This window comes from Triturus cristatus, chromosome 3_1 (genome assembly GCF_964204655.1).
Source record: "Triturus cristatus chromosome 3_1, aTriCri1.1, whole genome shotgun sequence".
In the NCBI taxonomy this organism is placed as follows: Eukaryota; Metazoa; Chordata; class Amphibia; order Caudata; family Salamandridae; genus Triturus; species Triturus cristatus.
In genome coordinates, this window is record NC_140583.1 from 212,054,812 (window position 1) to 212,081,783 (window position 26,972).

The 26,972-nt window shown below is 48.3% G+C and overlaps 1 protein-coding gene across 2 annotated transcripts in view; it reads left to right on the plus strand.

The window, feature by feature from the left end:
- The window catches only part of ALPK3 (alpha kinase 3), a 1,254,386-nt gene that overhangs the window by 1,068,461 nt on the left and 158,953 nt on the right, over positions 1-26,972 (plus strand). For both annotated transcript variants that reach the window (XM_085643685.1, XM_085643684.1), the window contains one exon: positions 2,761-2,796. In XM_085643685.1, coding sequence (XP_085499811.1) covers positions 2,761-2,796 — 36 coding nt within the window. The remainder of the gene's footprint in view (positions 1-2,760; positions 2,797-26,972) is intronic.

The following is a 26,972-nucleotide window of genomic DNA, read 5'->3' on the forward strand; positions in this document are numbered from 1 at the left end:
ATGTCAACCTAATCCCAAATCATATCTAATATCCTATGTTTAAAGAACTGTGTTATCCAAAAAGAGAGGTCTCTTAGGATAGAATCTTATTCTATACTGACTATACTGACTGTTAGTGCGTGTACAAGCGTCTAAGTGTCTACACTAGATGCGAGGGGGTAGGAATATTCCATGGTAACGGGGCTATGAATTACTTGCATGAGGGCAGCGAGGCCTGGCCCTTTGCACGGGAGCTGGAAGAATGTTTACCTAAACTATTAGACAGGAATGCATCGGATGAGGAGCGAAAGAGATAATCTCGAAGGTGAAATACAGTTTTTGGCAGGCGACAGGCTGGATCAGGCACCGTTAGCCGCGCAGGGAGTAAGACAAAGTTCATGGTCACAGATGCAGGCTCAGACTGGAGCTTTCAGAGGCAGAAGGCAGAAAAGGCTTGAAGACAGAATTCGGGCCTACTCGCCTGAATCTGTAAAATGTGGAAAGTGAAGCACATAAAGTCGGTGGCCTTTCATACTTAGAAAAGGAATATCTGACCCATTCATGGTGGATCTGAAAGAGGACATGTTGGCGGTGGACGCACATATATTTGCGTCTTCAGAACTGGAACAGGAGGGAACATACATGTACTTATAGCATGTACATGGAGCCGTTGGGGTCTACGATAGGGGACATAACTGATCACAAAATTCATATTTCCTCAGAATGGTGGTTGAAAAGGCTCTTCCTCCTTTAGAGGTCAAGCTAAAGAGGGGGCAGGCCAGCAAGCCAGCCTCTGAGGACTGTAGCACCCTGCATGGAGTATAGTTGGCTAGGCGATCTTTAATGTAAGTTTGGGCTTGGCCATAGATGGCCTTATGCACAATGCGAAGGCCCTTAAACTTGGTTCTCTGCCAAACCGGGAGCCAGTGCAGCTGACGTAGGAGGGGGGTGGCATGAGCCCTCCTAGGCAGTCTAAAGATTAATCTGGTAGCATCATTCATGATGACCTGTAATCTGGCCAGCAAATTTTCTGGGAGTCCGATGTACAGGGAGTTCCCGTAGTCTAGTCGTGACACTATCATTGCCAATACAGCCATTCTGAGTGTGGCGAATGTGAGAAGGGGGGCAAGTTTTAGTAGCTGACTTAGCAGGCCGACACATGTTCCTACTACTGAAGACACCTGCTGAGTCATGGTAAGCTTGGCATCGATTTTGATGCCCAAGCTTTTTACGGCCAGGGCCGTTTCAGGATTTGTGCCCAGCTCTTGTGGCCAAAAGAGGTCGCTCCAGGGGTTAGAGTCTGTGGCGATGGCCAATACCTCGGTATTATCAGGATTAATTTTGAGGGAGTTGGCCGTCATCCAGTTAACAATACATTTTAAAATGTTTTGCATTCTTGTGTGGGCGGCCGGGGAGTTGTCTATCTAGATGATAATTTAAGTGTCGTCAGCGTAGTTCTAGATCTGACACTCAATGAGGTTCAGTGCAGCTATCAGGTGCTGGAGGTAGGCGTTGAATAGGAGGGGTGACATTTCCGAGCCCAGTGGTACCCCGCACAAGAGTGTGCCGGAATCAGACACCTGGTCAGCCAGCTGTACTCTCTGGGATCGGTCGTTGAGGAAAGATGTGAGCCAATTAAGGGCCATGCACTGGATGCCTAGCTTCGAGATCTGCAACAAAAGTTGGTTGTGGTTGACCATGTCAAATGCCGTGGATAGGTCTAGCAAAACCAGGGCCCTGAGCCTGAGTTCATCCAGAACTGCCAGCATTACCATTTCCATGCTGTGATGAGCCCTAAACCCCTGCCTGATTGGTTTGCAGGAGGTGGTTTGCTTCTATGTGGTGTGACAAGGATTTCAGCACGTGCTGTTCCAGCACTTTCGCCAGGAATGGGAGTTAGGAGATCGGCCTAAAGTTTTTTAGGTTCTTCACGTCTGCCCCTGGTTTTTTTTAGAAGTGGGATGACACGAGCTTCCTTAAAATTGGTGGGTACGTGGCCCGATTCTAAAGATTGATTTAGTAGCGAGAGTACCTCGCTTTCTATCCCGGGTAGTGCCAACTTAAAGATCCTCGGTGGGCAGGGGTCTGCAGGTGACCCCAACTTAACTCACCCCATTGAGGGAGACAGGGAGCCGAGAGTGAGCATGGGGAAGACGGTAAGTGGTTTGTCATATATAGGGGGCAGAGGTTCTAACGCTAAGGGACAGAGGACAGTGGGAGTAAGATGAATCTCTGTCAGTAGGTCCTTCACTTTCTTTGAGAAAAAGGACTGGAACTTGTTGCAATCCTCCAGAAAGAAGTGGGGCCTCTGTTCCTGAGCTTGCCTCAGCTCTTTTAGAACCCGAAAGGTCTCTTTCTGTGTATTGTCAGCAGCCAAAATTGGGGAGAGGAGTTGGCCTAACGGCTAGGGCGGTCGACCTCGAATCTGGGGAACCGGGTTCGAGTTTCTGCAATGACGCTGAACATCCAGTGAGTCTGGGCAAATCACTTAATCTCCCTGTGCCTATCAAAAATGAATGTGTCCTCATGTAACGCAACTGGTGCTATGTAAAGCGCTCTGATACCTGATATATATATATATATATATATATATATATATATATATATATATATATATATTGAAAAGATTAGCAACAAACGCATGGTTATTTTTTGTTCATCGCTGTATTCTGTATTATAACATAGTTTGTTTTAATAATGTTTGCCGCATTGTTTTGTAACTGCACTGAAAGAACATTGAAGAGTTTCAAGTTATAATAATAGATTTTCATTTTTTTGCAGCGATATCAGGATTTATCACAAGGGAAGAAACTGAAGGTAAACTATGTTAGAATGAAAAATGTTTCCTTTAGAAAATCATAAATATAGTCATACGTATTAGTATTTTTGGTTGGCATTTCTCTTTGTAAAACACTATTTTTAAATGCATACACAGGAGGTGATAAATTTAATCCCAGTTTTTTAGAAACCTTGAGTAGCAGCCTAAAATGAAACAAAATCATCTTGGAAGGTTCATATGACGTATATACACCTCTCACCCGAGAAAACACCTCTTGAATTTGCTTTTAGTCACACCCCAAATCATTCCTGTTATGCTATAGACTGTGTTAAAAATAAATGTTTCCGAAAACATTAGTGCAGTATGTTTTTGTGTGACATTTCAATAGCAACTTCTTGCAGGGACGGCTCCTCCACTATGGCGGAGGAGCGTCTCCCCACTGCTTTCAAGCGGTGCAGAAGCAAAAAACATAAAATGATAATAACTTTCAGGTATTATCATCTTATGTTTGGCTGCTTTGTGGGTGGTTTTCCCACTCCTAAAAGTGCGCAGTGACTGTTTGGTCAGCATTTTTCGGGCCGCCCAAACTAGTCATGCGCACTTTCCCACTTCTCCATGCAGGCTGCTTTACAGCCTGCATGGAGAACAAGGCCACCTCTACAGCCCCTGGCTGAGCGCTGTGTCACGGCGCTTAGACCATTGCAGCATTGTGATTAGCTTAGGGGAGGGAGCCTGGCTGCCTGCTTCCGGTTCCTGAAATCGGAAGCAGAAGAGCAGGAGCAGCAAGGCCGGACCGGGTGGCAGCAAGGTATGTGATTTAAAAGAAATGTAATTTAATTCCCTCCCTTCTGCATTCACGACCCCCTTGCAACCCCCCTCCCCCACAACCCCCGAATGACCCCCCCACCGTTGCCCCCCTACCCGTGAGTCATGCCGGCCGCTGATGACTTCTTGGTCGCTTACCGTTCATATACAATACATCTATTGCTATTTGCTCGTGCATTCATTGTTGTGACAGTTGTACCCAAGTTCCACATTCAGCAAAATAAATTGTCTGTGGTAACAGCAGGCGACAGCAGAAGCTGGCAGGTGGCAGTGACTATGCGGAGCAGAGCTGAAGCTGCCACGCTCTGACGCGAAGTAGCGCACGGATTGCGGAACCGCCCCAATACACATGCGATTCGCACAAAAACTGCTTGTTTTCCATTAATCCGTCAAATTGATGTTTCTTTGGATGTTGACTGTCTGTGAAGCATCAGGGATCATCTTAATTATTTGTACAGACGGATATGGTTTGCTATGACAAAGATCAATGTCTATTTTTTACTCTCGTCTTGTGTTTTTAATACTGTTATATTTTTTAATTGTTATGAATTTCTTGTAATCCTTTTTGACAATTTTGTGCTACTATTGTGAGGAAATAAATATTTGAAATTTAAAAGAGAAAACGGTTTTAATAAACTGTTTTGCCATGAGTTCAGCCTTATAGGTTTTTGTGCTAATACATTGAAATAGTTGGACTGAACAGTGGTATTGTAGTTGGATGTCTGATGTATGAGATTTAATTGAGTGAATGATGACGTGCTGATGAGTAGGTCTTTTATTAAGTCTTGCCAAAGGACACTTTTTGTGCTCTTCTCTTAAACCCTAGTCCTTTGTGTGTCCAAGGGGTCCCTCCCATTTTCCTTAAAGCATTAATGGAAGCCGTAAGTGGAGCCAAGTTTTGTTTGGGGATAACACAGAGTGGAACTACCGTAGGCTAGCCTTGGCCAATACTAGAGCTTGAACTGCCCATTTTAAGTCTTCCTGTGGAAGGAATGGTTTGAGATTCCTTAGTAACCTCGTCTGGTGATTAGCACCCTTTGTTGCATTGCTGATATGATTCTGCATGTTCGGGGGCCTGTCTAGGGTGATTCCTAGAGATTTACCACACTCAATAATGTGGGGAGAGCAGTTGAAGGCTGAAAGATGTTGAATCCAGAGGACAATCTTGGGGACGTGGTTAGGGGGAGCAATGAGAAGGAATTCTGTTTTGGAGGTGTTGAGCATGAGGTATTTTTCAATGAGCCAGTTTTGGGGGTTTATCAGGATGGAGTTGAGTGAAATTAAGTCATCTGGGAAGGAGACTTTCAAATAAAGTTGGGTGTCATCCGCATACATATGAAAGAGAATGTTCACTGAGCTCAGGGCATTAGCTAATGGTTCCAAGAATAAATTGAAGAGTATGGGTGAAAGGGCGGACCCTTGTGGAACCCCCATTGAGACTGTGGACAGGTGAAACAGGGATTGATTCACTTTGACTCTTTGAGGTCTGTTGTGGAGAAAGGAAGTGAACCATTGCAACACTACACCTAATTTTTTTGTTTGATCTGTTTTTTAAAGTTTTATGTATAAAGCAAGAACAGATACAATATTCCATCTTAAAAATTGTCCGACAGCACCAGTAGATCTGTAGTCAAGAACCAACTTACAAATCAGCCGCTCAATAGCACGGTTATGTCAGTATCAGTAGGTGCAACAGGTAACAACAGGTGGCACACACCAGCAATCACAGTACCTCCTCCCTCCATCAACAGCACTTTTTAATCTCGTCATGATAAAATAGAATTCAACTATATATAATCACATGTCAACTACATATGTATGGCTCTTATGGCTTCACTCCGCCATATCACATCATTCTGTGTATATGGTCATATCCATCTTATGAAAAACCCCGAACATAAGAACACTAAAGGGAAAGGAGGATAGAAAGGGATACAGGAGCCACATCAAGGTAGGAAGGAAGTCACAGGTCCCAAACGGTATGAGACAGAACCCTGTCAACTATCTTAGGGGTGCTTGCCTGACTATAAAGAGAAGTGCTTTACAGTGTGGGGTATAACGGATGCTATCCGCAAATCATATCACAGCTCGGGTCAGAGCCTACGAATGCATGATACATTATTAGTCCAGAGTAGGAACATCCAAAGGGTCTACTGGAGTCAACAGCCCCTGCAGCGTACACTGCATTGCATTACATGCCGCAGCAATGGGGAATTTACCCAGTCCCAACGTATTCTCCCGTATTAAAGAAACCTTCTCTGCCTTCGCCCAATTCAGCATGGATAACAAACAAACCTTCAATGGCAGGGGCTCCTCCACCTTCCACCTGCGTGTAATTAGGGGTTTGGCCACAATTAAACCCAAATCCAGAAATCTAGTGGACGCTTTGTGCTTTTTGTTTCTTGGAAACACTCTAGTGATGCAAGCCTCCAAGCTACGCAGCACCTCCCTGTCTGTGCTAGTGGCCAGTGCCCCAAGTATCCCCTGCCAGTATGTACGCAGATCAGGGCAGGACCATAGTTTATGTAGTAGTTTGGCATCTACCAGCCCGCAGAGTGGACAGGACACATCTTGCCTATGAAAATATCTATTGATTTTGTCTGGAGGGATATAGGCACTATGGACAATGTAAAACTGAATCAGTCTGAAACGAGCGTTCCTGGGGATCTGTCTGGGACTCTCTAGTACCATCGACCATTCCTTCTCTGAATATGGCCTCCCATTTCACTCGCAACGGCGTTAAGTCTACTAGAGTATGCTCCCTGATCGATTCCGCAAACCACTTCACCAAGTGGCGTCCCATGCCCATCACGTGCACATATTGCAGGAGGAGATGTGTTGGAGGCTCCTGCGCAATGTCCCCCCACCAATGCCGCATCGCAGTCACCCAAGAGGCATGATTCAGAAATTGGCCGGGGGAAACCCTGTCTTCATCCACGAAAGTGAGGAACAGCTGTAATGTGCCCTCCATGTAAAGATCTCATAGTGAATTAATACCAGCTTCCATCCAGTCGGTAAGATCCACGCCCCGTGCCCGTCCCTGTACTGCAATATGGGCACAACGGGCCCATACGGTATAGCATGTTTAGTAAGACGCAGTGTCCTGTGGAAACATTTCCGCGCAGTAAAGGAAGCGGTTCATTTGATTTATTGCAAGGATGGAATATGGAGAGGATCCTGTCCTGAGAGTATGGGGGGTCACGCTCTGCAGTCGGCTAAATACAAGCCCTCCACCCATGCAAAACCACACCTGATAGATCCATCCTGTGTTCTAGCATGGATAGTAATTTAATTTGCTGTGGTGAACAGTGTTGAAGGCAGAAGATAGGTCAAGGAGAATCAGGAGGCAGGATGAATTTAGGTCTAGCAACTTTAAAATGTCATCCAAGATGTGAGTGAGTGCGGATTCTGTGCTGTGGCCTCTCCGAAAGCCCGATTAATGTTGATCCAACAGTTGGAATTTCTCAATGTGAACACAAAGTTGAGATTGCATACACTTTTCTACAAGTTTTGCCAGCGTGGGGATGTTGGTAATAGGACAGAAGTTATTCAGATCATAACTGTCTGCCGTTGATGGATACATCTGCTGGTGGATTCCTCACCTTATGAATATCCCCTTCGCCAGAATTCCGCGGATTCTTTTCCTAGATCTCCACGCCGACGAGGACGTCACAATGCTACGGCTCCGCTCGTGACTCCGCATGACATCACCGGAGACATAAGAGAGCCTCGTCAGCGTGATGACATCAGTTCCATTTTTTCCTCGCCGTCGACGCGTAACGGTTTTCTAGGACTCTCCATATTTGGTTGAGTTACTTTGTTGTTCCTTCATCTTTAACTGTTGCAGTTGCGATGTTGTCTTCGAGGAAGTCTGGGTTTAAGCCCTGTAGGGAGTGTGGGGGTCACATGGTCATCACTGACCCCCATGAAGATTGCTTATGGTGTTTGTCATCGGATTACGATGTGGAAGACTGTTCCAGTTGTAGAAAAATGAACCCAAAAGTTCTTAAAGAACGGGAAGCCAAGCTTTTTATGGCAAAAGCAAAGAAGGAAGGAAGAGGACGTAAAAGTCGAAGACGTCGACTGTGCATACGTCGAAGTCGAGGAAACACAAGAAGAAGAGTAGGCATGGTTCTTGTCGCCGTTCAACAAAGGGTAAGGCGTCGAGGTCTCCTTCGCTGGCTCCTCGACGTCGTCAAAAAGACTTCGTGTCTCCTTCGCCTTCCCCATCTACTCGTGTGACTCCGAAGAGATATCCTTCTCCAAAAGGCACTCTAGCGCAGCCTCCGGTGCCGAGAGGTTCGCCGGATTCGGAGGGCTTGCCTGTTCAGGATGATCCTTCTCCTGCCCACGTGATTGAACCTGTGGCTCTGCAAGGGGATCTGGCTGTTCCGACGTCGGAAAATCCTCGTCCAGATGCTGGCTCGACACCATATACACAGTTTCCAACTCCAGGTTCGGATCCAACGCATTTTTTAAATGCAATGTATGGAGTTTTTGCTAAGGCAGCCTTCCCCTCTGGAGCACCTTCTGGTCCCGTGGGTCCACTGGCCTTCAACTTGGGCATGCTTCAGCACTATGCCCAGGCACCCTTCGTGCCTTTCATGCCGACGGCGCGGTCATGGCAGTTTCCGGCACCGAGATTTTCGATGCCGTATATGGAGTCCTCGGCGCCGTCTGGTGGGCCTTCCTCTCTGCCTCGTACGGCGCCTATTCCACCTTAAGATCCTCCTTCAATGCCGGCTCTGGAACTGTCGGCACCGCGTGTGGTGCCGCCGACACCGCAAACAAGGGTTCGTTCACGGAGAGAGGCACAGAGACTATCGGAGGAGGAGCAGTATCAGCGAGTGGAGGCTGAAGAGGGTGAGATAGATGAATCTGTGGATGAATTTGAAGGAATTCGAGAGGCAAGTAAACTGGACACCTCCCCTGAGTGGGAGCTTTCTTTGCCAAGGACTTCTCCACCTCAAGGGGTAGCTCTTTATCATACTGTCATAAGAAAGGCTGCGGAGCTTTTAGACTTACAATTATCTACTGCTGAGTATAAGCCTAATTTGCCAACTCAAGTTTTACATTCGCCTTCTTCAATTGTTGAGCCTTTGTTGCCCTTTAATGAGGCTTTAACTGAGCCTATCATGGATGTGTGGCGTAAACCACTATCTTCTCCTGCTGTGTCTAGATCTGTGACAAGAAGATATAGAGTGGCTCCAGGGGACCCACTTTTTCTTTCTTCTCATCCGTCTCCAGAAAGTTTGGTGGTGCAGGCGTCCTGCTCTAAACAATCTTCAGGTGCTTTTCCTTTTCCTCAGGCTCTTGCCGACAGGGACTCTAAGAAGCTAGAGCAGTCGGCTAAAAAGGTCTTTTATTCATCTAGCATGGCACTTAAATCAACCAATGCTACCTGTTTGTTGGGCCGTTTTATACATGCTTTGATGGATTCGGCGAAGCAATTGGCACCCAAGTTGCCTGATGAAGAGCAGGGAAATTTTATGGAGGTTCTGTCAGATGCTAAGGCTGCTGCTCAACAGGTTATACAATCGGGCCTGGATATGGCTGATTCAGTGGCCAGAGTTATGGGTTGCTCCATAGTTACCAGAAGACAAGCTTGGCTTAGATCCTCTGCATGATACATTATTAGTCCAGAGTAGGAACATCCAAAGGGTATACTGGAGTCAACAGCCCCTGCAGCGTACACTGCATTGCATTACATGCCGCAGCAATGGGGAATTTACCCAGTCCCAACGTATTCTCCCGTATTAAAGAAACCTTCTCTGCCTTCGCCCAATTCAGCATGGATAACAAACAAACCTTCAATGGCAGGGGATCCTCCACCTTCCACCTGCGTGTAATTAGGGGTTTGGCCACAATTAAACCCAAATCCAGAAATCTAGTGGACGCTTTGTGCTTTTTGTTTCTTGGAAACACTCTAGTGATGCAAGCCTCCAAGCTACGCAGCACCTCCCTGTCTGTGCTAGTGGCCAGTGCCCCAAGTATCCCCTGCCAGTATGTACGCAGATCAGGGCAGGACCATAGTTTATGTAGTAGTTTGGCATCTACCAGCCCGCAGAGTGGACAGGACACATCTTGCCTATGAAAATATCTATTGATTTTGTCTGGAGGGATATAGGCACTATGGACAATGTAAAACTGAATCAGTCTGAAACGAGCGTTCCTGGGGATCTGTCTGGGACTCTCTAGTACCATCGACCATTCCTTCTCTGAATATGGCCTCCCATTTCACTCGCAACGGCGTTAAGTCTACCAGAGTATGCTCCCTGATCGATTCCGCAAACCACTTCACCAAGTGGCGTCCCATGCCCATCACGTGCACATATTGCAGGAGGAGATGTGTTGGAGGCTCCTGCGCAATGTCCCCCCACCAATGCCGCATCGCAGTCACCCAAGAGGCATGATTCAGAAATTGGCCGGGGGAAACCCTGTCTTCATCCACGATAGTGAGGAACAGCTGTAATGTGCCCTCCATGTAAAGATCTCATAGTGAATTAATACCAGCTTCCATCCAGTCGGTAAGATCCACGCCCCGTGCCCGTCCCTGTACTGCAATATGGGCACAACGGGCCCATACGGTATAGCATGTTTAGTAAGACGCAGTGTCCTGTGGAAACATTTCCGCGCAGTAAAGGAAGCGGTTCATGTGATTTATTGCAAGGATGGAATATGGAGAGGATCCTGTCCTGAGAGTATGGGGGGTCACGCTCTGCAGTCGGCTAAATGCAAGCCCTCCACCCATGCAAAACCACACCTGATAGATCCATCCTGTGTTCTAGCATGGATAGTAATTTAATTTGCTGTGGTGAACAGTGTTGAAGGCAGAAGATAGGTCAAGGAGAATCAGGAGGCAGGATTAATTTAGGTCTAGCAACTTTAAAATGTCATCCAAGATGTGAGTGAGTGCGGATTCTGTGCTGTGGCCTCTCCGAAAGCCCGATTAATGTTGATCCAACAGTTGGAATTTCTCAATGTGAACACAAAGTTGAGATTGCATACACTTTTCTACAAGTTTTGCCAGCGTGGGGATGTTGGTAATAGGACAGAAGTTATTCAGATCATAACTGTCTGCCGTTGATGGATACATCTGCTGGTGGATTCCTCACCTTATGAATATCCCCTGCGCCAGAATTCCGCGGATTCTTTTCCTAGATCTCCACGCCGACGAGGACGTCACAATGCTACGGCTCCGCTCGCGACTCCGCATGACATCACCGGAGACATAAGAGAGCCTCGTCAGCGTGATGACATCAGTTCCATTTTTTCCTCGCCGTCGACGCGTAACGGTTTTCTAGGACTCTCCATATTTGGTTGAGTTACTTTGTTGTTCCTTCATCTTTAACTGTTGCAGTTGCGATGTTGTCTTCGAGGAAGTCTTGGTTTAAGCCCTGTAGGGAGTGTGGGGGTCACATGGTCATCACTGACCCCCATGAAGATTGCTTATGGTGTTTGTCATCGGATCACGATGTGGAAGACTGTTCCAGTTGTAGAAAAATGAACCCAAAAGTTCTTAAAGAACGGGAAGCCAAGCTTTTTATGGCAAAAGCAAAGAAGGAAGGAAGAGGACGTAAAAGTCGAAGACGTCGACTGTGCATACGTCGAAGTCGAGGAAACACAAGAAGAAGAGTAGGCATGGTTCTTGTCGCCGTTCAACAAAGGGTAAGGCGTCGAGGTCTCCTTCGCTGGCTCCTCGACGTCGTCAAAAAGACTTTGTGTCTCCTTCGCCTTCCCCATCTCCTCGTGTGACTCCGGAGAGATATCCTTCTCCAAAAGGCACTCTAGCGCAGCCTCCGGTGCCGAGAGGTTCGCCGGATTCGGAGGGCTTGCCTGTTCAGGATGATCCTTCTCCTGCCCACGTGATTGAACCTGTGGCTCTGCAAGTGGATCTGGCTGTTCCGACGTCGGAAAATCCTCGTCCAGATGCTGGCTCGACACCATATACACAGTTTCCAACTCCAGGTTCGGATCCAACGCATTTTTTAAATGCAATGTATGGAGTTTTTGCTAAGGCAGCCTTCCCCTCTGGAGCACCTTCTGGTCCCGTGGGTCCACTGGCCTTCAACTTGGGCATGCTTCAGCACTATGCCCAGGCACCCTTCATGCCTTTCATGCCGACGGCGCGGTCATGGCAGTTTCCGGCACCGAGATTTTCGATGCCGTATATGGAGTCCTCGGCGCCGTCTGGTGGGCCTTCCTCTCTGCCTCGTACGGCGCCGATTCCACCTTAAGATCCTCCTTCAATGCCGGCTCTGGAACTGTCGGCACCGCGTGTGGTGCCGCCGACACCGCAAACAAGGGTTCGTTCACGGAGAGAGGCACAGAGACTATCGGAGGAGGAGCAGTATCAGCGAGTGGAGGCTGAAGAGGGTGAGATAGATGAATCTGTGGATGAATTTGAAGGAATTCGAGAGGCAAGTAAACTGGACACCTCCCCTGAGTGGGAGCTTTCTTTGCCAAGGAGTTCTCCACCTCAAGAGATAGCTCTTTATCATACTGTCATAAGAAAGGCTGCGGAGCTTTTAGACTTACAATTATCTACTGCTGAGTATAAGCCTAATTTGCCAACTCAAGTTTTACATTCGCCTTCTTCAATTGTTGAGCCTTTGTTGCCCTTTAATGAGGCTTTAACTGAGCCTATCATGGATGTGTGGCGTAAACCACTATCTTCTCCTGCTGTGTCTAGATCTGTGACAAGAAGATATAGAGTGGCTCCAGGGGACCCACTTTTTCTTTCTTCTCATCCGTCTCCAGAAAGTTTGGTGGTGCAGGCGTCCTGCTCTAAACAATCTTCAGGCGCTTTTCCTTTTCCTCAGGCTCTTGCCGACAGGGACTCTAAGAAGCTAGAGCAGTCGGCTAAAAAGGTCTTTTATTCATCTAGCATGGCACTTAAATCAACCAATGCTACCTGTTTGTTGGGCCGTTTTATACATGCTTTGATGGATTCGGCGAAGCAATTGGCACCCAAGTTGCCTGATGAAGAGCAGGGACATTTTATGGAGGTTCTGTCAGATGCTAAGGCTGCTGCTCAACAGGTTATACAATCGGGCCCGGATATGGCTGATTCAGTGGCCAGAGTTATGGGTTGCTCCATAGTTACCAGAAGACAAGCTTGGCTTAGATCCTCTGGATTTTCCCTGGATGTTCCGGCTACCCTTCTTGATTTGCCCTTTGAGGGTTCAAAGCTTTTCGGGGAGAAAGCTGATTCTGCTCTTCCAAGGTTTAAAGATAGCAGAGCCACGGCAAAGTCCTTGGGATTGCAAACCCAGTCAAGGGGGTTTGGTTATAAAAAGTATTGTGGTTTTGGAATGTCTTCCTTTCATGGCTTGCGTCAACCACAGCAGCAGCAGCAAAATTCGCTCTATAAGTCATATAGAGGAAGAACCAGATGTTCTCCTCCTCTTCTACCTCCCCTGCTCCCCCTGTTACGCAGGAAAGCAGCCCTAGATCCCCCATCCTGGATTATACGGGTCCTGTAGGTGGTCGGTTGTCTCACTTTCTACAGGGATGGAAATTGGTCACATCAGACCTTTGGGTTTCAAACATTGTAGAGAATGGGTACGCCCTTCCCTTTCGGGAATATCCTCCTCCTTACCCTCCTTGCCAAGGTTTTTGTTCGGAGGACCATTTGCTTCTTCTACAGAAGGAGGTCCTTGCTTTACTACAAAAAGGTGCGATAGAGGTGGTTCTGGAGCAGGAAAGGGGTCAGGGATGCTACTCCCGGTATTTCCCGATCCCCAAGAAGGATGGCAGGTTGCGTCCAATTCTGGACCTCAGGGTCTTGAATTTTTACCTGAAGCAGGAGAAATTCAAGATGCTAACCCTTGCTCAGGTTCTTCTGGCACTGCAGCAGGAAGACTGGATGGGGTTGATCGATTTACAGGATGCGTATTTTCACATCCTCATCCTGAAATCACACAGGAAGTATCTCCGTTTCACATTTGGTCTTACTATTGCACCTCGAGTCTTCACAAAGGGGATGGCAGTGGTGGCAGCTCATCTCAGGAGGTCAGAGTTTTCCCCTATCTGGACGACTGGCTACTCAAAGCGGAGTCGCCAGGGATGGTGCTTCATCATCTGCGAGTAACAGCTCAGTTGTTGTTCAACTTGGGTTTTTCAATAAATGTGCCCAAATCTTACCTGGTACCCTCTCAGCTCAACCTGTTCATATGGGCGGTACTGGATACTACTGTGTGTCGAGCTTTTCCTCCTCCACAAAGAGTTCTCGACATTCAGGAGAGGATTCCTTTGTTTCACAGTGGAGCGGTTGTTCCGGTCCTGAAGGTTCTTCGCCTGCTGGGTCTGTTCGCTTCCTGCATACTGTTGGTCAGTCATGCAAGCAGGCACATGAGGGTACTCCAGTGGTACCTCCGCAGGCAGTGGTTTCAACACAACGGAGATCTCAGTCTCCTCCACCTGTGGCCAAGGTGATCAGGGATGCCTCCACTCTAGGGTGGGGTGCTCATCTGGGGGATCTGGAGGTCAAAGGTCTTTGGTCTCCAGAGGAAAGGTTGCTTCACATCAGCCTTTTGGAATTGCGGACGATACGTTTGGCACTAAATGCTTTCCTTCCTTCTCTTCGCGGTCAGTCGGTTCAGGTCCTGTCGGACAACACTACCACAATGTGGTACATCAACAAACAGGGAGGTGTAGGGTCGTATCGTCTCTGTCGAAAGGCTCTGTGACTCTGGTCCTGGGTTCAGAACCATCAGGTTTGTGTAATTGCAAATCATCTGGCCGGGGTACTGAATGTTTGTGCGCACAGTCTCAGTCGGCATTACTCAGCCGATCGCGAGTGGCGGCGGCGGCTTCATCAAGAGGTGGTCCATCACATCTTTCAGATGTGGTGCCCTCCTCGGTTGGACCTATTTGCCACTCACGAGAACGCGCACTGCCCGTTGTTCTGCAGTCTCCAGTATCCGATCCAGGGAGTGTTGGGATGAATTGGAGCTTGCAACTCCTTTACGTGTTTCCCCCATACCCTTGATTCCTCGGATTCCTCGGATGATTCGCCAAGACCGGACCCAAGTTATATTGATCGCTCCGGATTGGCCAAGAAGGGTGTGGTACACAGATCTACTTCACCTCTCATCGCACCCTCTGCTCCATCTCTCAGGGCAGACCTCCTCTCGCAGTCGCAGGGGCAGTTTCTACACCCCCACCTCCAGAGCCTGCACCTTCATGCCTGGAGATTGAACGGGGCAACCTGAGTTCCTTCTCTCGCCCGCCGGATGTGGTGGATGTTATTTTATCATCCAGGCCACACTCCACTATTTACTCCTATAGATGGTCTAGGTTTGTTAAACGGTGTGGAGAGAGATCCATTGATCCTTTAAAGGCCCACTTGTCAGATGTTCTTCAGTTTTCACTTTTCTTGGCCCAGCAGGGTTGTGCTGTGGCCACTGTTAAGAGCTATTTGTCGGCTTTATCAGCATTTCTGTGTTTGCCAGATCAGCCATCTTTATTTAAGTCTCCGATTGTTTTGAGATTTATTAAGGGCCTTACCAATAGGTTTCCGCCTGCTCCCTTTGTTATGCCTCAATGGGATTTAAATCTTGTTTTGACTTTCTTAATGGGTTCCCCGTTTGAACCCTTACATAGTTGTCCTTTGAGGCTTCTGTCTTTTAAAACAATCTTTCTTGTGGCTATTACCTCAGCAAGGAGGGTATGTGAGCTTCAGGCTCTTAGCTCACAACCCCCGTTTTTGACCATTCATGCTGAAAGGATGGTCCTCAGGACCAGGGCTGCTTTTCTCCCGAAGGTAGTTACTCCTTTTCATCTAGGGCAGTCCATTACTCTTCCTGTGTTCTATCCGCCACCTCACCCTTCCAAGGAGGAGGAGAGACTTCACCACCTGGATCCTAAAAGAGCAGTGAGCTTTTATTTGGACAGGACTAAAGACTTGCGAGTGGACGATTAGCTCTTTGTGGGCTACGTTGGACGCATGAAGGGCAAGGATGTTCAGAAGCGTACTTTATCCAGATGGATCATCTTGTGCATTAAGATCTGCTCCACCCTTGCTGGTAAGGAACCGCCTGAAGGTATTAGAGCTCATTCTACTAGAGCCAAGTCATCAACTTCTGCTCTGGCTGGAGGTGTTCCTGTAGTGGACATTTGTAAGGCAGCGACTTGGGCCTCCCTCCATACTTTTGCAAAGCATTATTGCTTATACTCTGAAATGAGGAGGGAGCGTCATTTTGCGCGCTCTGTCCTACAGGACGTTTTGGTATAGAAGGGTGGATACCCTCCTCCGGGAGTGGGACTGCTGTGGTAATCTATTCATAAGGTGAGGAATCCACAGGCAGATGTTTCCATCAGAAGAACAAGTTACTTACCTTCGGTAACGCTTTTTCTGGTGGATACAGTATCTGCCTGTGGATTCCTCACTGACCCACCCTCCTCTCCGTTGTCCACCCTTGTATACCCTAAAGGTTATTTTGTTTGAAATGTGTTTTATATTGTATCTTGTGTCTATCTGGTACATTTATAGGAAATGCTTATATTCTTTAGCTTTCCTTTTGATTTTACACTATTTGTTTGAATATTTTGTACTGTGTACACTTGGAATCTGTTGTCGGTCCACCTTTTCGCCTCGGAGGCACGGAAAAAATGGGTGGAACTAACGTCATCACGCCGATGAGGCTCTCTTATAGCTCCAGTGATAGCATGCGGAGTCACGAGCGGAGCCGTAGCATTGTGACGTCCTCGTCGGCGTGTGGAGAGCTTGGAAAGAATTCCGCAGAATGCTGGCGCATGGGATATTCATAAGGTGAGGAATCCACAGGCAGATACTGTATCCACCAGAAAAAGCGTTACAGAAGCTAAGTAACTTGTTAGTTTGTGTTTTTTTAGAATGGGGGAAACTTGTGCTTTTAGGCAGCTGGAGGTCATGCCCAGCAACAGTGAAGCATTAACAATCTTTGCCCAAATGGGGAGGATGGCAGCCTTAGTTTCTTTGAATATGGGAGGAGGTAGAGGGTCATTGAAGTTGTTTGATGGTTTGATCGCAGGAAGAGTGTTGTAGATGTTATTTTCACTGAGAGGGGTAAAGGTAGGCCAAGCGCCATTGTTCTTAGGTCTAGTGCAAGGCGGATGAGCAGGTTCTGGTGGTTAGGTGGAGCAGTGTGTCCAGAATTTGGAAGAAGAGCCCTTTTTATTTCTAGGTTGATATTGACGCTTGATGTTTTTCCGACCAAGAAGGCGGCATATTTGTCGCAAGTAGGAGTGCCTCCGCCAGGGTCAGGGCGGATGGGTGCTTTGTGCGATTGTTGATTAACAATTTCAAAAAGTTTCTTGGGGCAATTTTTGGCTCGATTAAGTTGAGATATGAAGAAGTCGGCTTTTGCACTCATGACCTTTTTGTTGTAAGAGCTTGTGACAACTCTAAGGAGGTTTAGGTGTTTGGTAGATGTTATAGATCTCCAAGATCTTTCCGCTGACCTTAGGTTACAGCGTTCCGAGTTTAGGGTGTCTTTGAACTATGGTTTGGAGATTTTGGAGGAGGCATTTTTTTGTTGTAAAGGGGCTATATCATCCATGATACCGCAGATAGAGGCATTATAGAAATCAGTGAGGACATGAACATCTTTAATTTTTGAATGAGGAGGCCAGGCCTTTAAACAGCAAGTTGTTAGCTCTTCCGTGTTGATATTTCTAAGGTTCCTTTTCCATTGCTTTGTTTTCTTGGGTTAAACACCCTTCGCAGACACCTTCCTAATAATAAATAAGAAGATACAATAGTCTCTGTCCATACAAATTATGTCATGGTTAGGTGGGGCTTGAAGGTCAAGCATAGGGGTGGAGGAGTAGTTTAGCCAAGTTTCTGGGTGGATAATGATGTCAAGCTCGTTGGTTAGGATGAGATCATAGATTCGGAGGCGTGTTTATTCGCTGATCTGCAGTTGAGAAGTACGCATTTCAATTGGTCAGTCGAGTGAGAGGTGGCAGCCGGATGGATATTGATGCGCTGGAGGTTGTCAATATTTATGCCTCTCAGGTTGTGTGAGGGATTCTCTGTAAGGGTTAGCTTGGATTGTTTGGATTTGCCCCGTGTGGGACTTGTTAGGTGATTCAGAGTACGAGAGGAACAGCTCACAGACCTCACTGTACGAGAGATCATTCGTTTGGGTTGGGAGGAGTCATTCGTACCATTTGTCCAAGATTGGTAATGATATGGTTGTAACATCTGAATGGAATGCCATGCCCTCTGTACCGTGCAACATGAAATCTCAATAAAGATAGTTAAAAAAAAAAGCAGGTTAAAGAAGAAAAGGCACACTTTTAAATAGCTCCATGACAGCCATCCAAAAAGTGGATATCTAAGGCCGTATGAAAAGCCTTAAGAATAATGGTGCAGAAATCCATAGGGTCTGAGCCCTGCCTCCCCCGCAGCCTACCGAGATATCTGCTATGATGCGAGTATGACTGCCTGGGCGTGTTCTAATACTTCAGAGCTCTGGTGCAGGGATGTGTGCCCAAAGTGCTTAGCAGCACAGCAGAGAAGGGGAAAATGGCTCCAGCTCTCCCTTCCAGTGCAGGTAAGATACACTGAGACAGAGACTTGCTGACAGGTACGGAGCATGGGGCAGTCACTGCCCATGACTAGTTAACTCAAGAAAGCCTCACACATAGTGACATGTAGAACCTGCAAGAAGGAGCAGAGTTTGTGAAATCTTGACTTAGTGAAATATGTGGAGCTAAAAAAACAAGGATAAGTAGCACTGTGGCTTATTTCTCCTCAACGTATCAGTGATTTTACCCCATGTACATTTTAAAGGCATCCCTGATTTGGAAACATTTTTACACTATTGTACCTATAATACAGCTAAAACCAAGATTCCTTTATGGCCTTTGCATGCACCATCAAGATAGCAGAAGTCTGGACTGAAAGCTACTCAAGGAGGACCTTTTGGTGTCCATGTAGGGTCATCAGTGGTATTTCACAACTGGATTTACTTCTCTGACAAGGCCAAACAGTGACCAAATGAGAACCCCATAGCAAGCTAGAGCAAACAATTGGAAATATTGGCAGGGAAGCTCCTGCTCTGTGTGTCAAACGTCAGCAAGAGCTGGAAAGCAGTGCTTTGCAAGGTGCTGTAGATGCAGATGGTAGGACATGATACTCCCATGTCTAATTGACTTAAATTACATAATTAAGACAAGAGAATTATGATAGGAGAGTCTTAACATTTTGACTTTTGCTAAAGGTTATTTTTCTGGAGCAGAGTGTAAGCTTGAGGGCATTTGGAGACATCTCAATATGTGAATCAGTGTCTCCAAAAGAAATCTAAATGAAAGCATCCCAAAACAGTACCAGTTTTTTCTCCCTAAGAGGGGAACTCATTTTTTTTTAATAAATCTTTTTATTTGCATTTCAAAAATAAGAAACACCAATACTTTGTTACAAAATACCGTTTCGTCAGAACAGCCTAATACGATACGTGATCAATCAACACCCTCATAAGAAGATATAACAGATCAGATTACGACAATCAATGCTCTATGAGTTGAGCGGAACACTTGTATACATGGATTTCAGTCCGCCACACACTGTGTGTCAGCGCTGGCTTGTTTTTGCAGATACTGGCTTAGTGGTTCCCAAATGTCCCTGGGCTTAGAGGAGAGCGGCAATTCCTCCGCATATAATTCCAGCGTCTCTTTACAATAGACCATGTCTCTGATCCAGTTTGCAACACTTGGCGTTCGTGTCCTGGCCCATGTCATGGCAACTCCTCTCTTGGCCATAAGCAGGGCGATGCGCACAAATTTCCCCAAGACTCCTTTTACATGAGGGACACAACCAGAGGTGTACACTGGACATCTGAACCAGACATTTCTTTTACAGTTTGCACCACTCTCTCCCAGTAGCAAGCCACCCTCCCACACTCCCCGGCGAGATGCATAAAATCAGCTACCATCTGCCCACAATGTTTACATCTGCTATCGTCCCTCCAAACAAATTTATAGAGGCGAAGGGGCGGGTGGTATGTCTGATGTAGATATTTAAAATGTATGATGTGGAGGTTCCCGTTGGGGGAGAGTTTTCTATTGAGACTACACACATGCTCCCAGTCTTTTGGCATCAGGGGCGTGACCAATACAGCATTCCACCTTGCTAGGCTCCCGTCTGGCTGACTGACATTCTCAGCTCGAATCGCCGTATACAGCCCTCGTGATTAACTTCTTTCGTGTGGGGGTGGTCAGTAGTAGTTGAATGAATTGGAGTGTCGGTGGTTTAGCCGGGTATGTGGGGTAGTGCTTTCTGATAGCATGCCGCAACCGGTGTATGACGAATCGAAAGAGCAACTTAGGATTATTAATGTATTGTAGATCTGCAGGGGTTAAGAAGGTGCCGCCCAGGTATAGGTCTTGCATGGTGGTCAGTCCCGCCTCCTTGATCAAACGCATGGGGCCGGCTTCCTGTGTCACTGAGAGCGCCACATGGCATTCTATTGTCATCGCCGGGGCTTAAAGCGTCAGTGTGTTTGCATGCTGCTCAATGGCGCGCCATGCTGCTATCGTAGTGTTGATCGTGTTTAATTCCGTTTTTAGGGTGTCCCGCCGTGTATGAGTGATAATGCTGCAAAGAGGGACCGGCGAAGCATCTCCGTCCTCAATCGCCACATGGGGTATGAAGTCATGTGTGTTTACCCAATAGTACGCATATTGTGCCTGCACACTTAGATAGTATATATATGGGTCCAGCACGCTAAACCCCCCCCCCTGGCATAGTCCAGAGTGATAATGTCCCAGGCCACTCTGGCCTGCTTGCCCCCCCAAACCAGCCGAAGTAGAGAGGTATGCAGTGTAGTGAAATAAAACCTGTGTCAGTTTGATTGGGATGTTAGAAAAGAGATACAAGAAGCGGGGCAACACCACCATAATAATAATAGTGATACGGTCCGGCAATGCTATCTACGTATCTATGTGGTGATCCAGAATGGTGCAGGCCCGCCCATAGTTCTCCCTTACCACTCTCTCGGGGTCACGGTGGACCCAGATTCCCAAGTACTTGACTGGGTCTGCTGTCCATATTATCGGGTATTCCAGAGGACGTGCCGAAGTGACTACTGTCAGGGGGAAAATGATTGACTTATCCCAATTGATGGTAATTAGTCCAAATATGGTATACTCCCGCAGCACCTGCGACAGATATCGCACAGGTTCCCTCAAAAATAAAACCATATCATCAGCGTAGAGCAAGATGCCGACCGGCCGGTGATTAAAATTTAAGGCAGTTTCTCTGTGTCTTTACCGTATTGCACACGCCAATGGCTGGATAGCGATGGCAAAGAGCAATGGCAACAAGGGACAGCCCTGGCGGGTGCCCCTCTCGATGGAGAAAGCCTCAGATGTGAGCCCCCCAACTCGAATTCTGGCCAACGGATCTGTGTATAAGATCCTGATCCACCCCAGGAACAATGGCGGGAATCCCATACGCTGTAGAATGCGAAACATGTAGGTCCACTCTATAGAGTCAAACGCCTTGGCTGCGTCAAGCATGACCGCCGCAGCGTGCAAACTGGGGTCAAGGACGTGCATCATAGCGAAAATGATCGGCAAGTTGTGAGAAGTGGAGCGCTCCGGTATAAACCCCGATTGATCTAGTAGGAACAAGCACAGCATTAATGGTTGGAGTCTCGTGGCCAAAATCTTAGCCAGTATTTTTGCATCAGTGTTGATCAAAGATAGAGGCCGATAGGATTCACAAGCATCAGGGGCCTTATCTTCCTTCAGAAGAGTGATGATAAGAGCCTGCCGAAGGGACGGAGGCAGAACGCCAGCATCATGTGCCTCTGCATACATCTCCACTAGATATTGAGCCAGGAGGTCCATGTAGGCTTTATAAAATTCCACGGTTAGACCGTCCGGACCTGGAGCTTTGGCATTCAGCAAAGCAGATATCGTGTCCTTGATATCCAATACGTCTATCGGTTGACTCAAATACTCCCTATGACCATCAGCCAGCCATGCGCAAGCAATGTTAATCCTATATTCCTCCAATGCGGAGTCTGGCACTGCCCCACGAGACGTATACATACCAGCAAAGTACTCTCTAAACTGTTCTAATATGTGCAGTGGAGCATAGTGCTCACTACCCTGAGAGTCAACTATTTTATCGATGTGGTAGTGGTCTTCGCGCAATTTAATTTTCCCAGCCAGGGTGCAGCCCGGTCTCCCGCCTTCGCCATAACGCCTGGCCACGTGCCGACAGTTAATGTATCGAAATTCCGTGTCCTCTTCCGCATCATATTCATGAATCAGAGCTTGGATGAGTGATAGCGTGTCTGGGGAGGGGTTATCAATGTATGCACTCTCAAGACTTTTTAGGGTGGCCTCCAGCTTGCTAAGCTGTGTTCGTAGATCCTTCAATATACCAGCAGTGGTGCTCATACAGACTCCCCGAATCGTTACTTTAAACGCTTCCCATAATGTGGCAGCGCTGTCAACAGTACCCTTGTTCTCTAAGAAGTAATTTTCTATCGCCTGGCGAACAGTATCATTATACAGTGGATCGATAGCGTTTCCGACCTGAAGCGCCATGTGAACGGGCGACGGTTGAGAGTGGGGATATGTAGGGTGAGCTGTACAGGATTGTGATCAGATAGCGTTCGTGGGTGGTTGATGACCTCCGATACCCACTCCACTGCGCTCTCGCTGAGCAACCAGTAGTCCAGCCTGAACCAGCTGTTGTGCGCAGGCGTGGAGTGCATGCCCTCTCAAGCTGTATGGTTGCACAGCTTCCAGACATCTACCAGTCCAAATTCCACCCTTGCCTGGTTAACACTCCGAGCTACTCCAGGGGTGCGGTTGCTATGCGGATTGGGCTTATCCAGTGCAGGGTCTAGATAAGTTTTAAGGTTCCCCCTCCACGCTATAGCTGTCTTGGGCCACTGTCTGAGTGTGCTATACATGCGGTGAAACACTTCGGGTTCATCAGCTATGGGGCCATACATGTTTATGAGAGTAATTAAGGTGTCTCCCAGTTTACCTTGGACCATTGTGCATCTGCCTTCCACGTCGGTGTAGGTTAGGTGATGTCTGAACGGGACCCCTTTCTTGACCAGTATGATAACCCCCCTACCGTAGGATGAATATGAGGAGGCTAGCGTGGCCCCCGCCCATTTGCGCGCACATTTTGCAGCTGAAGCCCTGGTCAGGTGTGTTTTCTGTAGGAATGCGATCTGGGTGCCGTGTCGATTCAGATATGCAAGCACCTACCGGGATTTCTTCGGGGAATTTAGCCTTCTAATGTTCCATGTTAATAGTCTGTAATTCTCACCCATAGGCCTTGTTAGTGGTGTAATACACAAGTGCGTGAGACATCCGAAAGTCGTGGTACATTGAATGAACAATACAGAATACAAGCATGGTGTCGATACGGTCACAGAAAACTACCTTTATCAAAGCTACACAAGTACATTGGCTAATTTCAGATGCACAGTGCCCCCCTATCCACTCCCTCCCACTACAACCTCCCAATTAGGTCGAGAAAGCAAACTCCTCCCCATCCCAATGATTATACCGAACTGTAATAAAAATAACAACCAAATAGGGGATCACCCTCTGGGGGGGGGGGGGGGGGGGAGACGACAGCGAACACCCCCAGCTCGGCACGGTGGCCAGGCTACCATAACAGTGTAACTATCCCGCTCGAGGAACTCGGAAAGAATGAGAAACAGTGGAGCATCCCTTTTGTGCTGCTAAAATATAGACCAAAGTGGATGAATGACCCACAACACCGTGCCCTTGTAATATCACAATGTCCTCTTTTGAGTCACAGAGTAACCAGGATACTGATGCGGTTGTACACCTAGGGACCCCTAGTGAACGTCGGTGTAGTGTGACTATCAATCAGCATCACTGTGAGACGGTGACGAAGTTAAGTTTCTGGAGGCAGTCTTGTCAGATTTGTGAGGGCAAATATGTTTTGCAAATTTCAGAGTCGATTTAGAGTCTGTAAAGAAGTGTGCTTGGTCTTCATGAATGATTTTCAATTTAGCAGGATATAGCATGGAGTATGGGACGGAGGCAGACTGACAGATACTTTTTACCGGCTGAAACTCCCTGCGAGCGGCCTGCACAGACGGAGTGTAGTCCGGAAAGAATGATCGAGTGTTGCCCTGATGGGTGACAGGACTTTTGGCTCTTGCTTCTCGAAGGATAGCATCCCTGTCCACATAGTTGAGAAGACGTGCTATTATCGGGCGCGGCGGTGCTCCAGGGACCGGTCGGGGACCAAGTGATCAGTGCGCTCTTTCCACGACCATCACCGGGGATAGCACCAGGCCGAACAGTTCACGGAGGAGGTTATCAATGTAGGTCTCCATTTTCGAAGTGGCTGTCGATTCAGGAAGGCCAAGAATTTGAATGTTATTCCAGCGTGAGCGCGCCTCTAAGTCTTCATTCTTCATCTTTATGACCTCCAGCACTCTCTCCATGTTCAGAATATGCGTCTTCGTTTCAGCGGTGATGTCTTGCGTGTCCGATAGCCTGTTTTCCAGTACATACAGCCTGGTTTCGTGCATGTCCACCTTTTTTTTGACTGCATCAAGGCTGGTCGCTATGGCATCGATTTTACTGTCAATGGTTTTCAAGCCAGTTCGCACCTCGAGCAATATAGACCTCATATCTTCCTCCGGGTCATCCACATTGTCCGACGCGCCCTGAGCAGCGCCTGTCACCATCGGCGTTTCCGCCGTGCTTGTGTGTGACGCTTACTTTCGAATGAGAGTTTAGGCTGTTTGGGGTCCTTTTTGCCCATATTCACAGAGTAATAACGCCTCAGCGGGCTGTGGTTTACAGAATGTTTTGTTGCATTGTGGCACGCAATAGCGCTGGTGGAGGTTCGGACTGACCAAAAATGGGTAAGATGAGGTAGGTCATTTCAGAAATGTATATGCCCTAGGATGAGGCCGGTGACCAGATCTCTCTGCCGCGTACAGCCTGTCTCCAGCAGTTCCAGGCCCGGACCTGGGCTGTCAAGCAGGAGAGATAAGTTATGGCGCCAGATCTAGCCCCATCCACAGCCAGTCGTCAACACTCCCAGGTGAGAGAAATATGAGGGTCAGCAATGTCGCCAGCAAGGGCCTCTCGTGTTTCCAGCCCCCGGCCAGGAGCGAACGACGGTTGAGGGGACCCCACCCCGACCACCGCATGGGGGAAGGGCAGACCCGGGCAGCCTGCACACCGCGAAAACAACCCCCGTGCATTCTCTGCAAGGGGGGAGTTAGGCGATGCCCGCGGCCTCCCGTGTGACGTACCCACCCGCAACAGCAGCTTAATGGCACCACATCGGCGTCAGATCAGGCCTGGGCCACACAGCGATGCCCAACCCAGCGCCAGCCGCACAAGGCCCCACTGCTCCTACATTATACGTGCCAAACTCCTGGGGGGGAGATCCGCAAGCTCGGCGATCCCTCTCTGTCTAGTCAGGTAGCTGCCCGGCATTCACCAGTAGCCCGCTCCGCCGGTCTTCAGCAAACGATAGACACCTCAAATGCCGGCGGCCATTTTCTCGCCAGCTCCGCCGATCGTCGGCATCGCTCAGTTTGGGAAGTTTCTGCCGGCCTCAGGTTTGCAGATTGCAGCCTCCTGATCAGAGTAAGTTCAGAAATCAGGGCGAGTGTTTTCCTCGAGTGCAGGATGCTTTGTAAGGATGGTATTTGCCGGATGATGTAGCCCGGCCTGCGGAGCTCCTTCAGCAGGCAGCCATCTCGCAGTGCGCCTTTGCCACGCCCGAGGGGAACTCAATGTGTGTGCTGTTTCTATTTTTATTGTCTGTCCACAACATTAAAGGCCGAGTCAGCTTGTCTTAGTCTATTATGGTGTAATGTATTAATTTGCAATGGTTCCCATTAATTTTGCTAAAACATTCATTTCCACTTTCCTTTCAAACACAGGACCAAACATACCTGGATATTTTCCAGCACTGGATTTTTATCAGAATAATTGCAGGTCGTCATCAAAGGCTGGTGCTATTTTGTTTTACAACGCAACAGGTATCACCGTCTCTGGTGATGTCGACCACTGTTGCAGTCACTGGCGTCTGAATCGGTTCTTCATGCACCCCACACAGTGAGCTTCGACATGGTTTGGAACTATTAAGTTATCTAGGCCTTCTAGATCATGGTTGACAGAGTCCTTGAGACAAGAGTGGTCATTACATTGAAGATCGCCTTAGTTGAGGGAATGGCCTAACCGCTGACAAATATGGCCACGTGAGCTTTCAGTTCTGGCAAATGGCCCTGTGACGGGGATTGTCCTGTAGCTCCTGGGCAGCCCATGGGCGGAAAGGAGTCCGGGACATCCGAGGCAAGCAGTGGGGCCAACCGAGTTCTTTGTAGGAGGCCTGGCAGAGTGTGAAGCAGGTGGCAAACTCCCTGTGCGGGCCTGTTAAGATGGTGGCTGCGGCGGCCTCACAAGGGCCTCACAAGGGCCAGACATCCCTGTTCCAGGAGCCAGAGGTCAGTGGCATACATACTGCAGCCTCGTGGGAGAGGGGGCTCCCATTTCTGCAGCAAAGAAACGAGGGAGCAGGGGGAAGGGACCCAGCAGTGCTGACCGCCAATGGACAGCAGCACGGAGTATGCAGCTAACTTGGACACAAGAGTAGAAGAGAGCAGGGCCCCCTAGGACCTGAAGGGGGCTCGAAGGGCATCACACTGACCCCCCGTATAAATGGGACAGGAAAGAGCACGCGCAATCTTTAGGGGCCCCCGGTAGGCACACACAAACACAGATTGACCAGGTCCCCTAGCGGGGACAGAGACAGCAGCCCATGTGTTCCCACACCGGGTCGTTGAGTGGGAGTGCCTGCAGGGGACAGTTCGCGGTCTCCCTGAAATTGTGCACTACTGGCCTGCAACGGGGAGGCCCCTGGGGCTATCCACACCCAGGAGATGCTACGTGAAGGAGAGACACTGCACTACATTGTATTGGACCTCTGATCAGTGGGGGTTAGGGGTAAGTAGAGGATGCTTGTGACAGCGGGGCAGTGGGGGCAACTGCTGGGGTGAGCACTCCTTTTGCCCAGGCGACAGGGGCTGGGAAGCTGGTCCTCCGGGGGCCTGAGGAGAGGTGGGGGGGTTCTGGCCCTGGCAGGAGAGCCTGGTGCACCCTCGTGTATGGCAGCTCTGCTGCAGTAGACACCAGATGTGTCAGGTGATGGCAGTTCCTCGCGGTGACATCCCCACAGTCGGCTGAGGGGTGAAGTGGGAAGACACCTGCTATACCTGCGGAGTGATGGTGCGAACCAACATGCAGAAGATGGGGTTTGCCTCAGATCCACCCACGCCCCAACCCTCTGACAAAAACATGATGTCCACGTCCAGGACCGCATGGAAACTTAACAAAGACTGGAAACAAACACAGCAACTCTGCT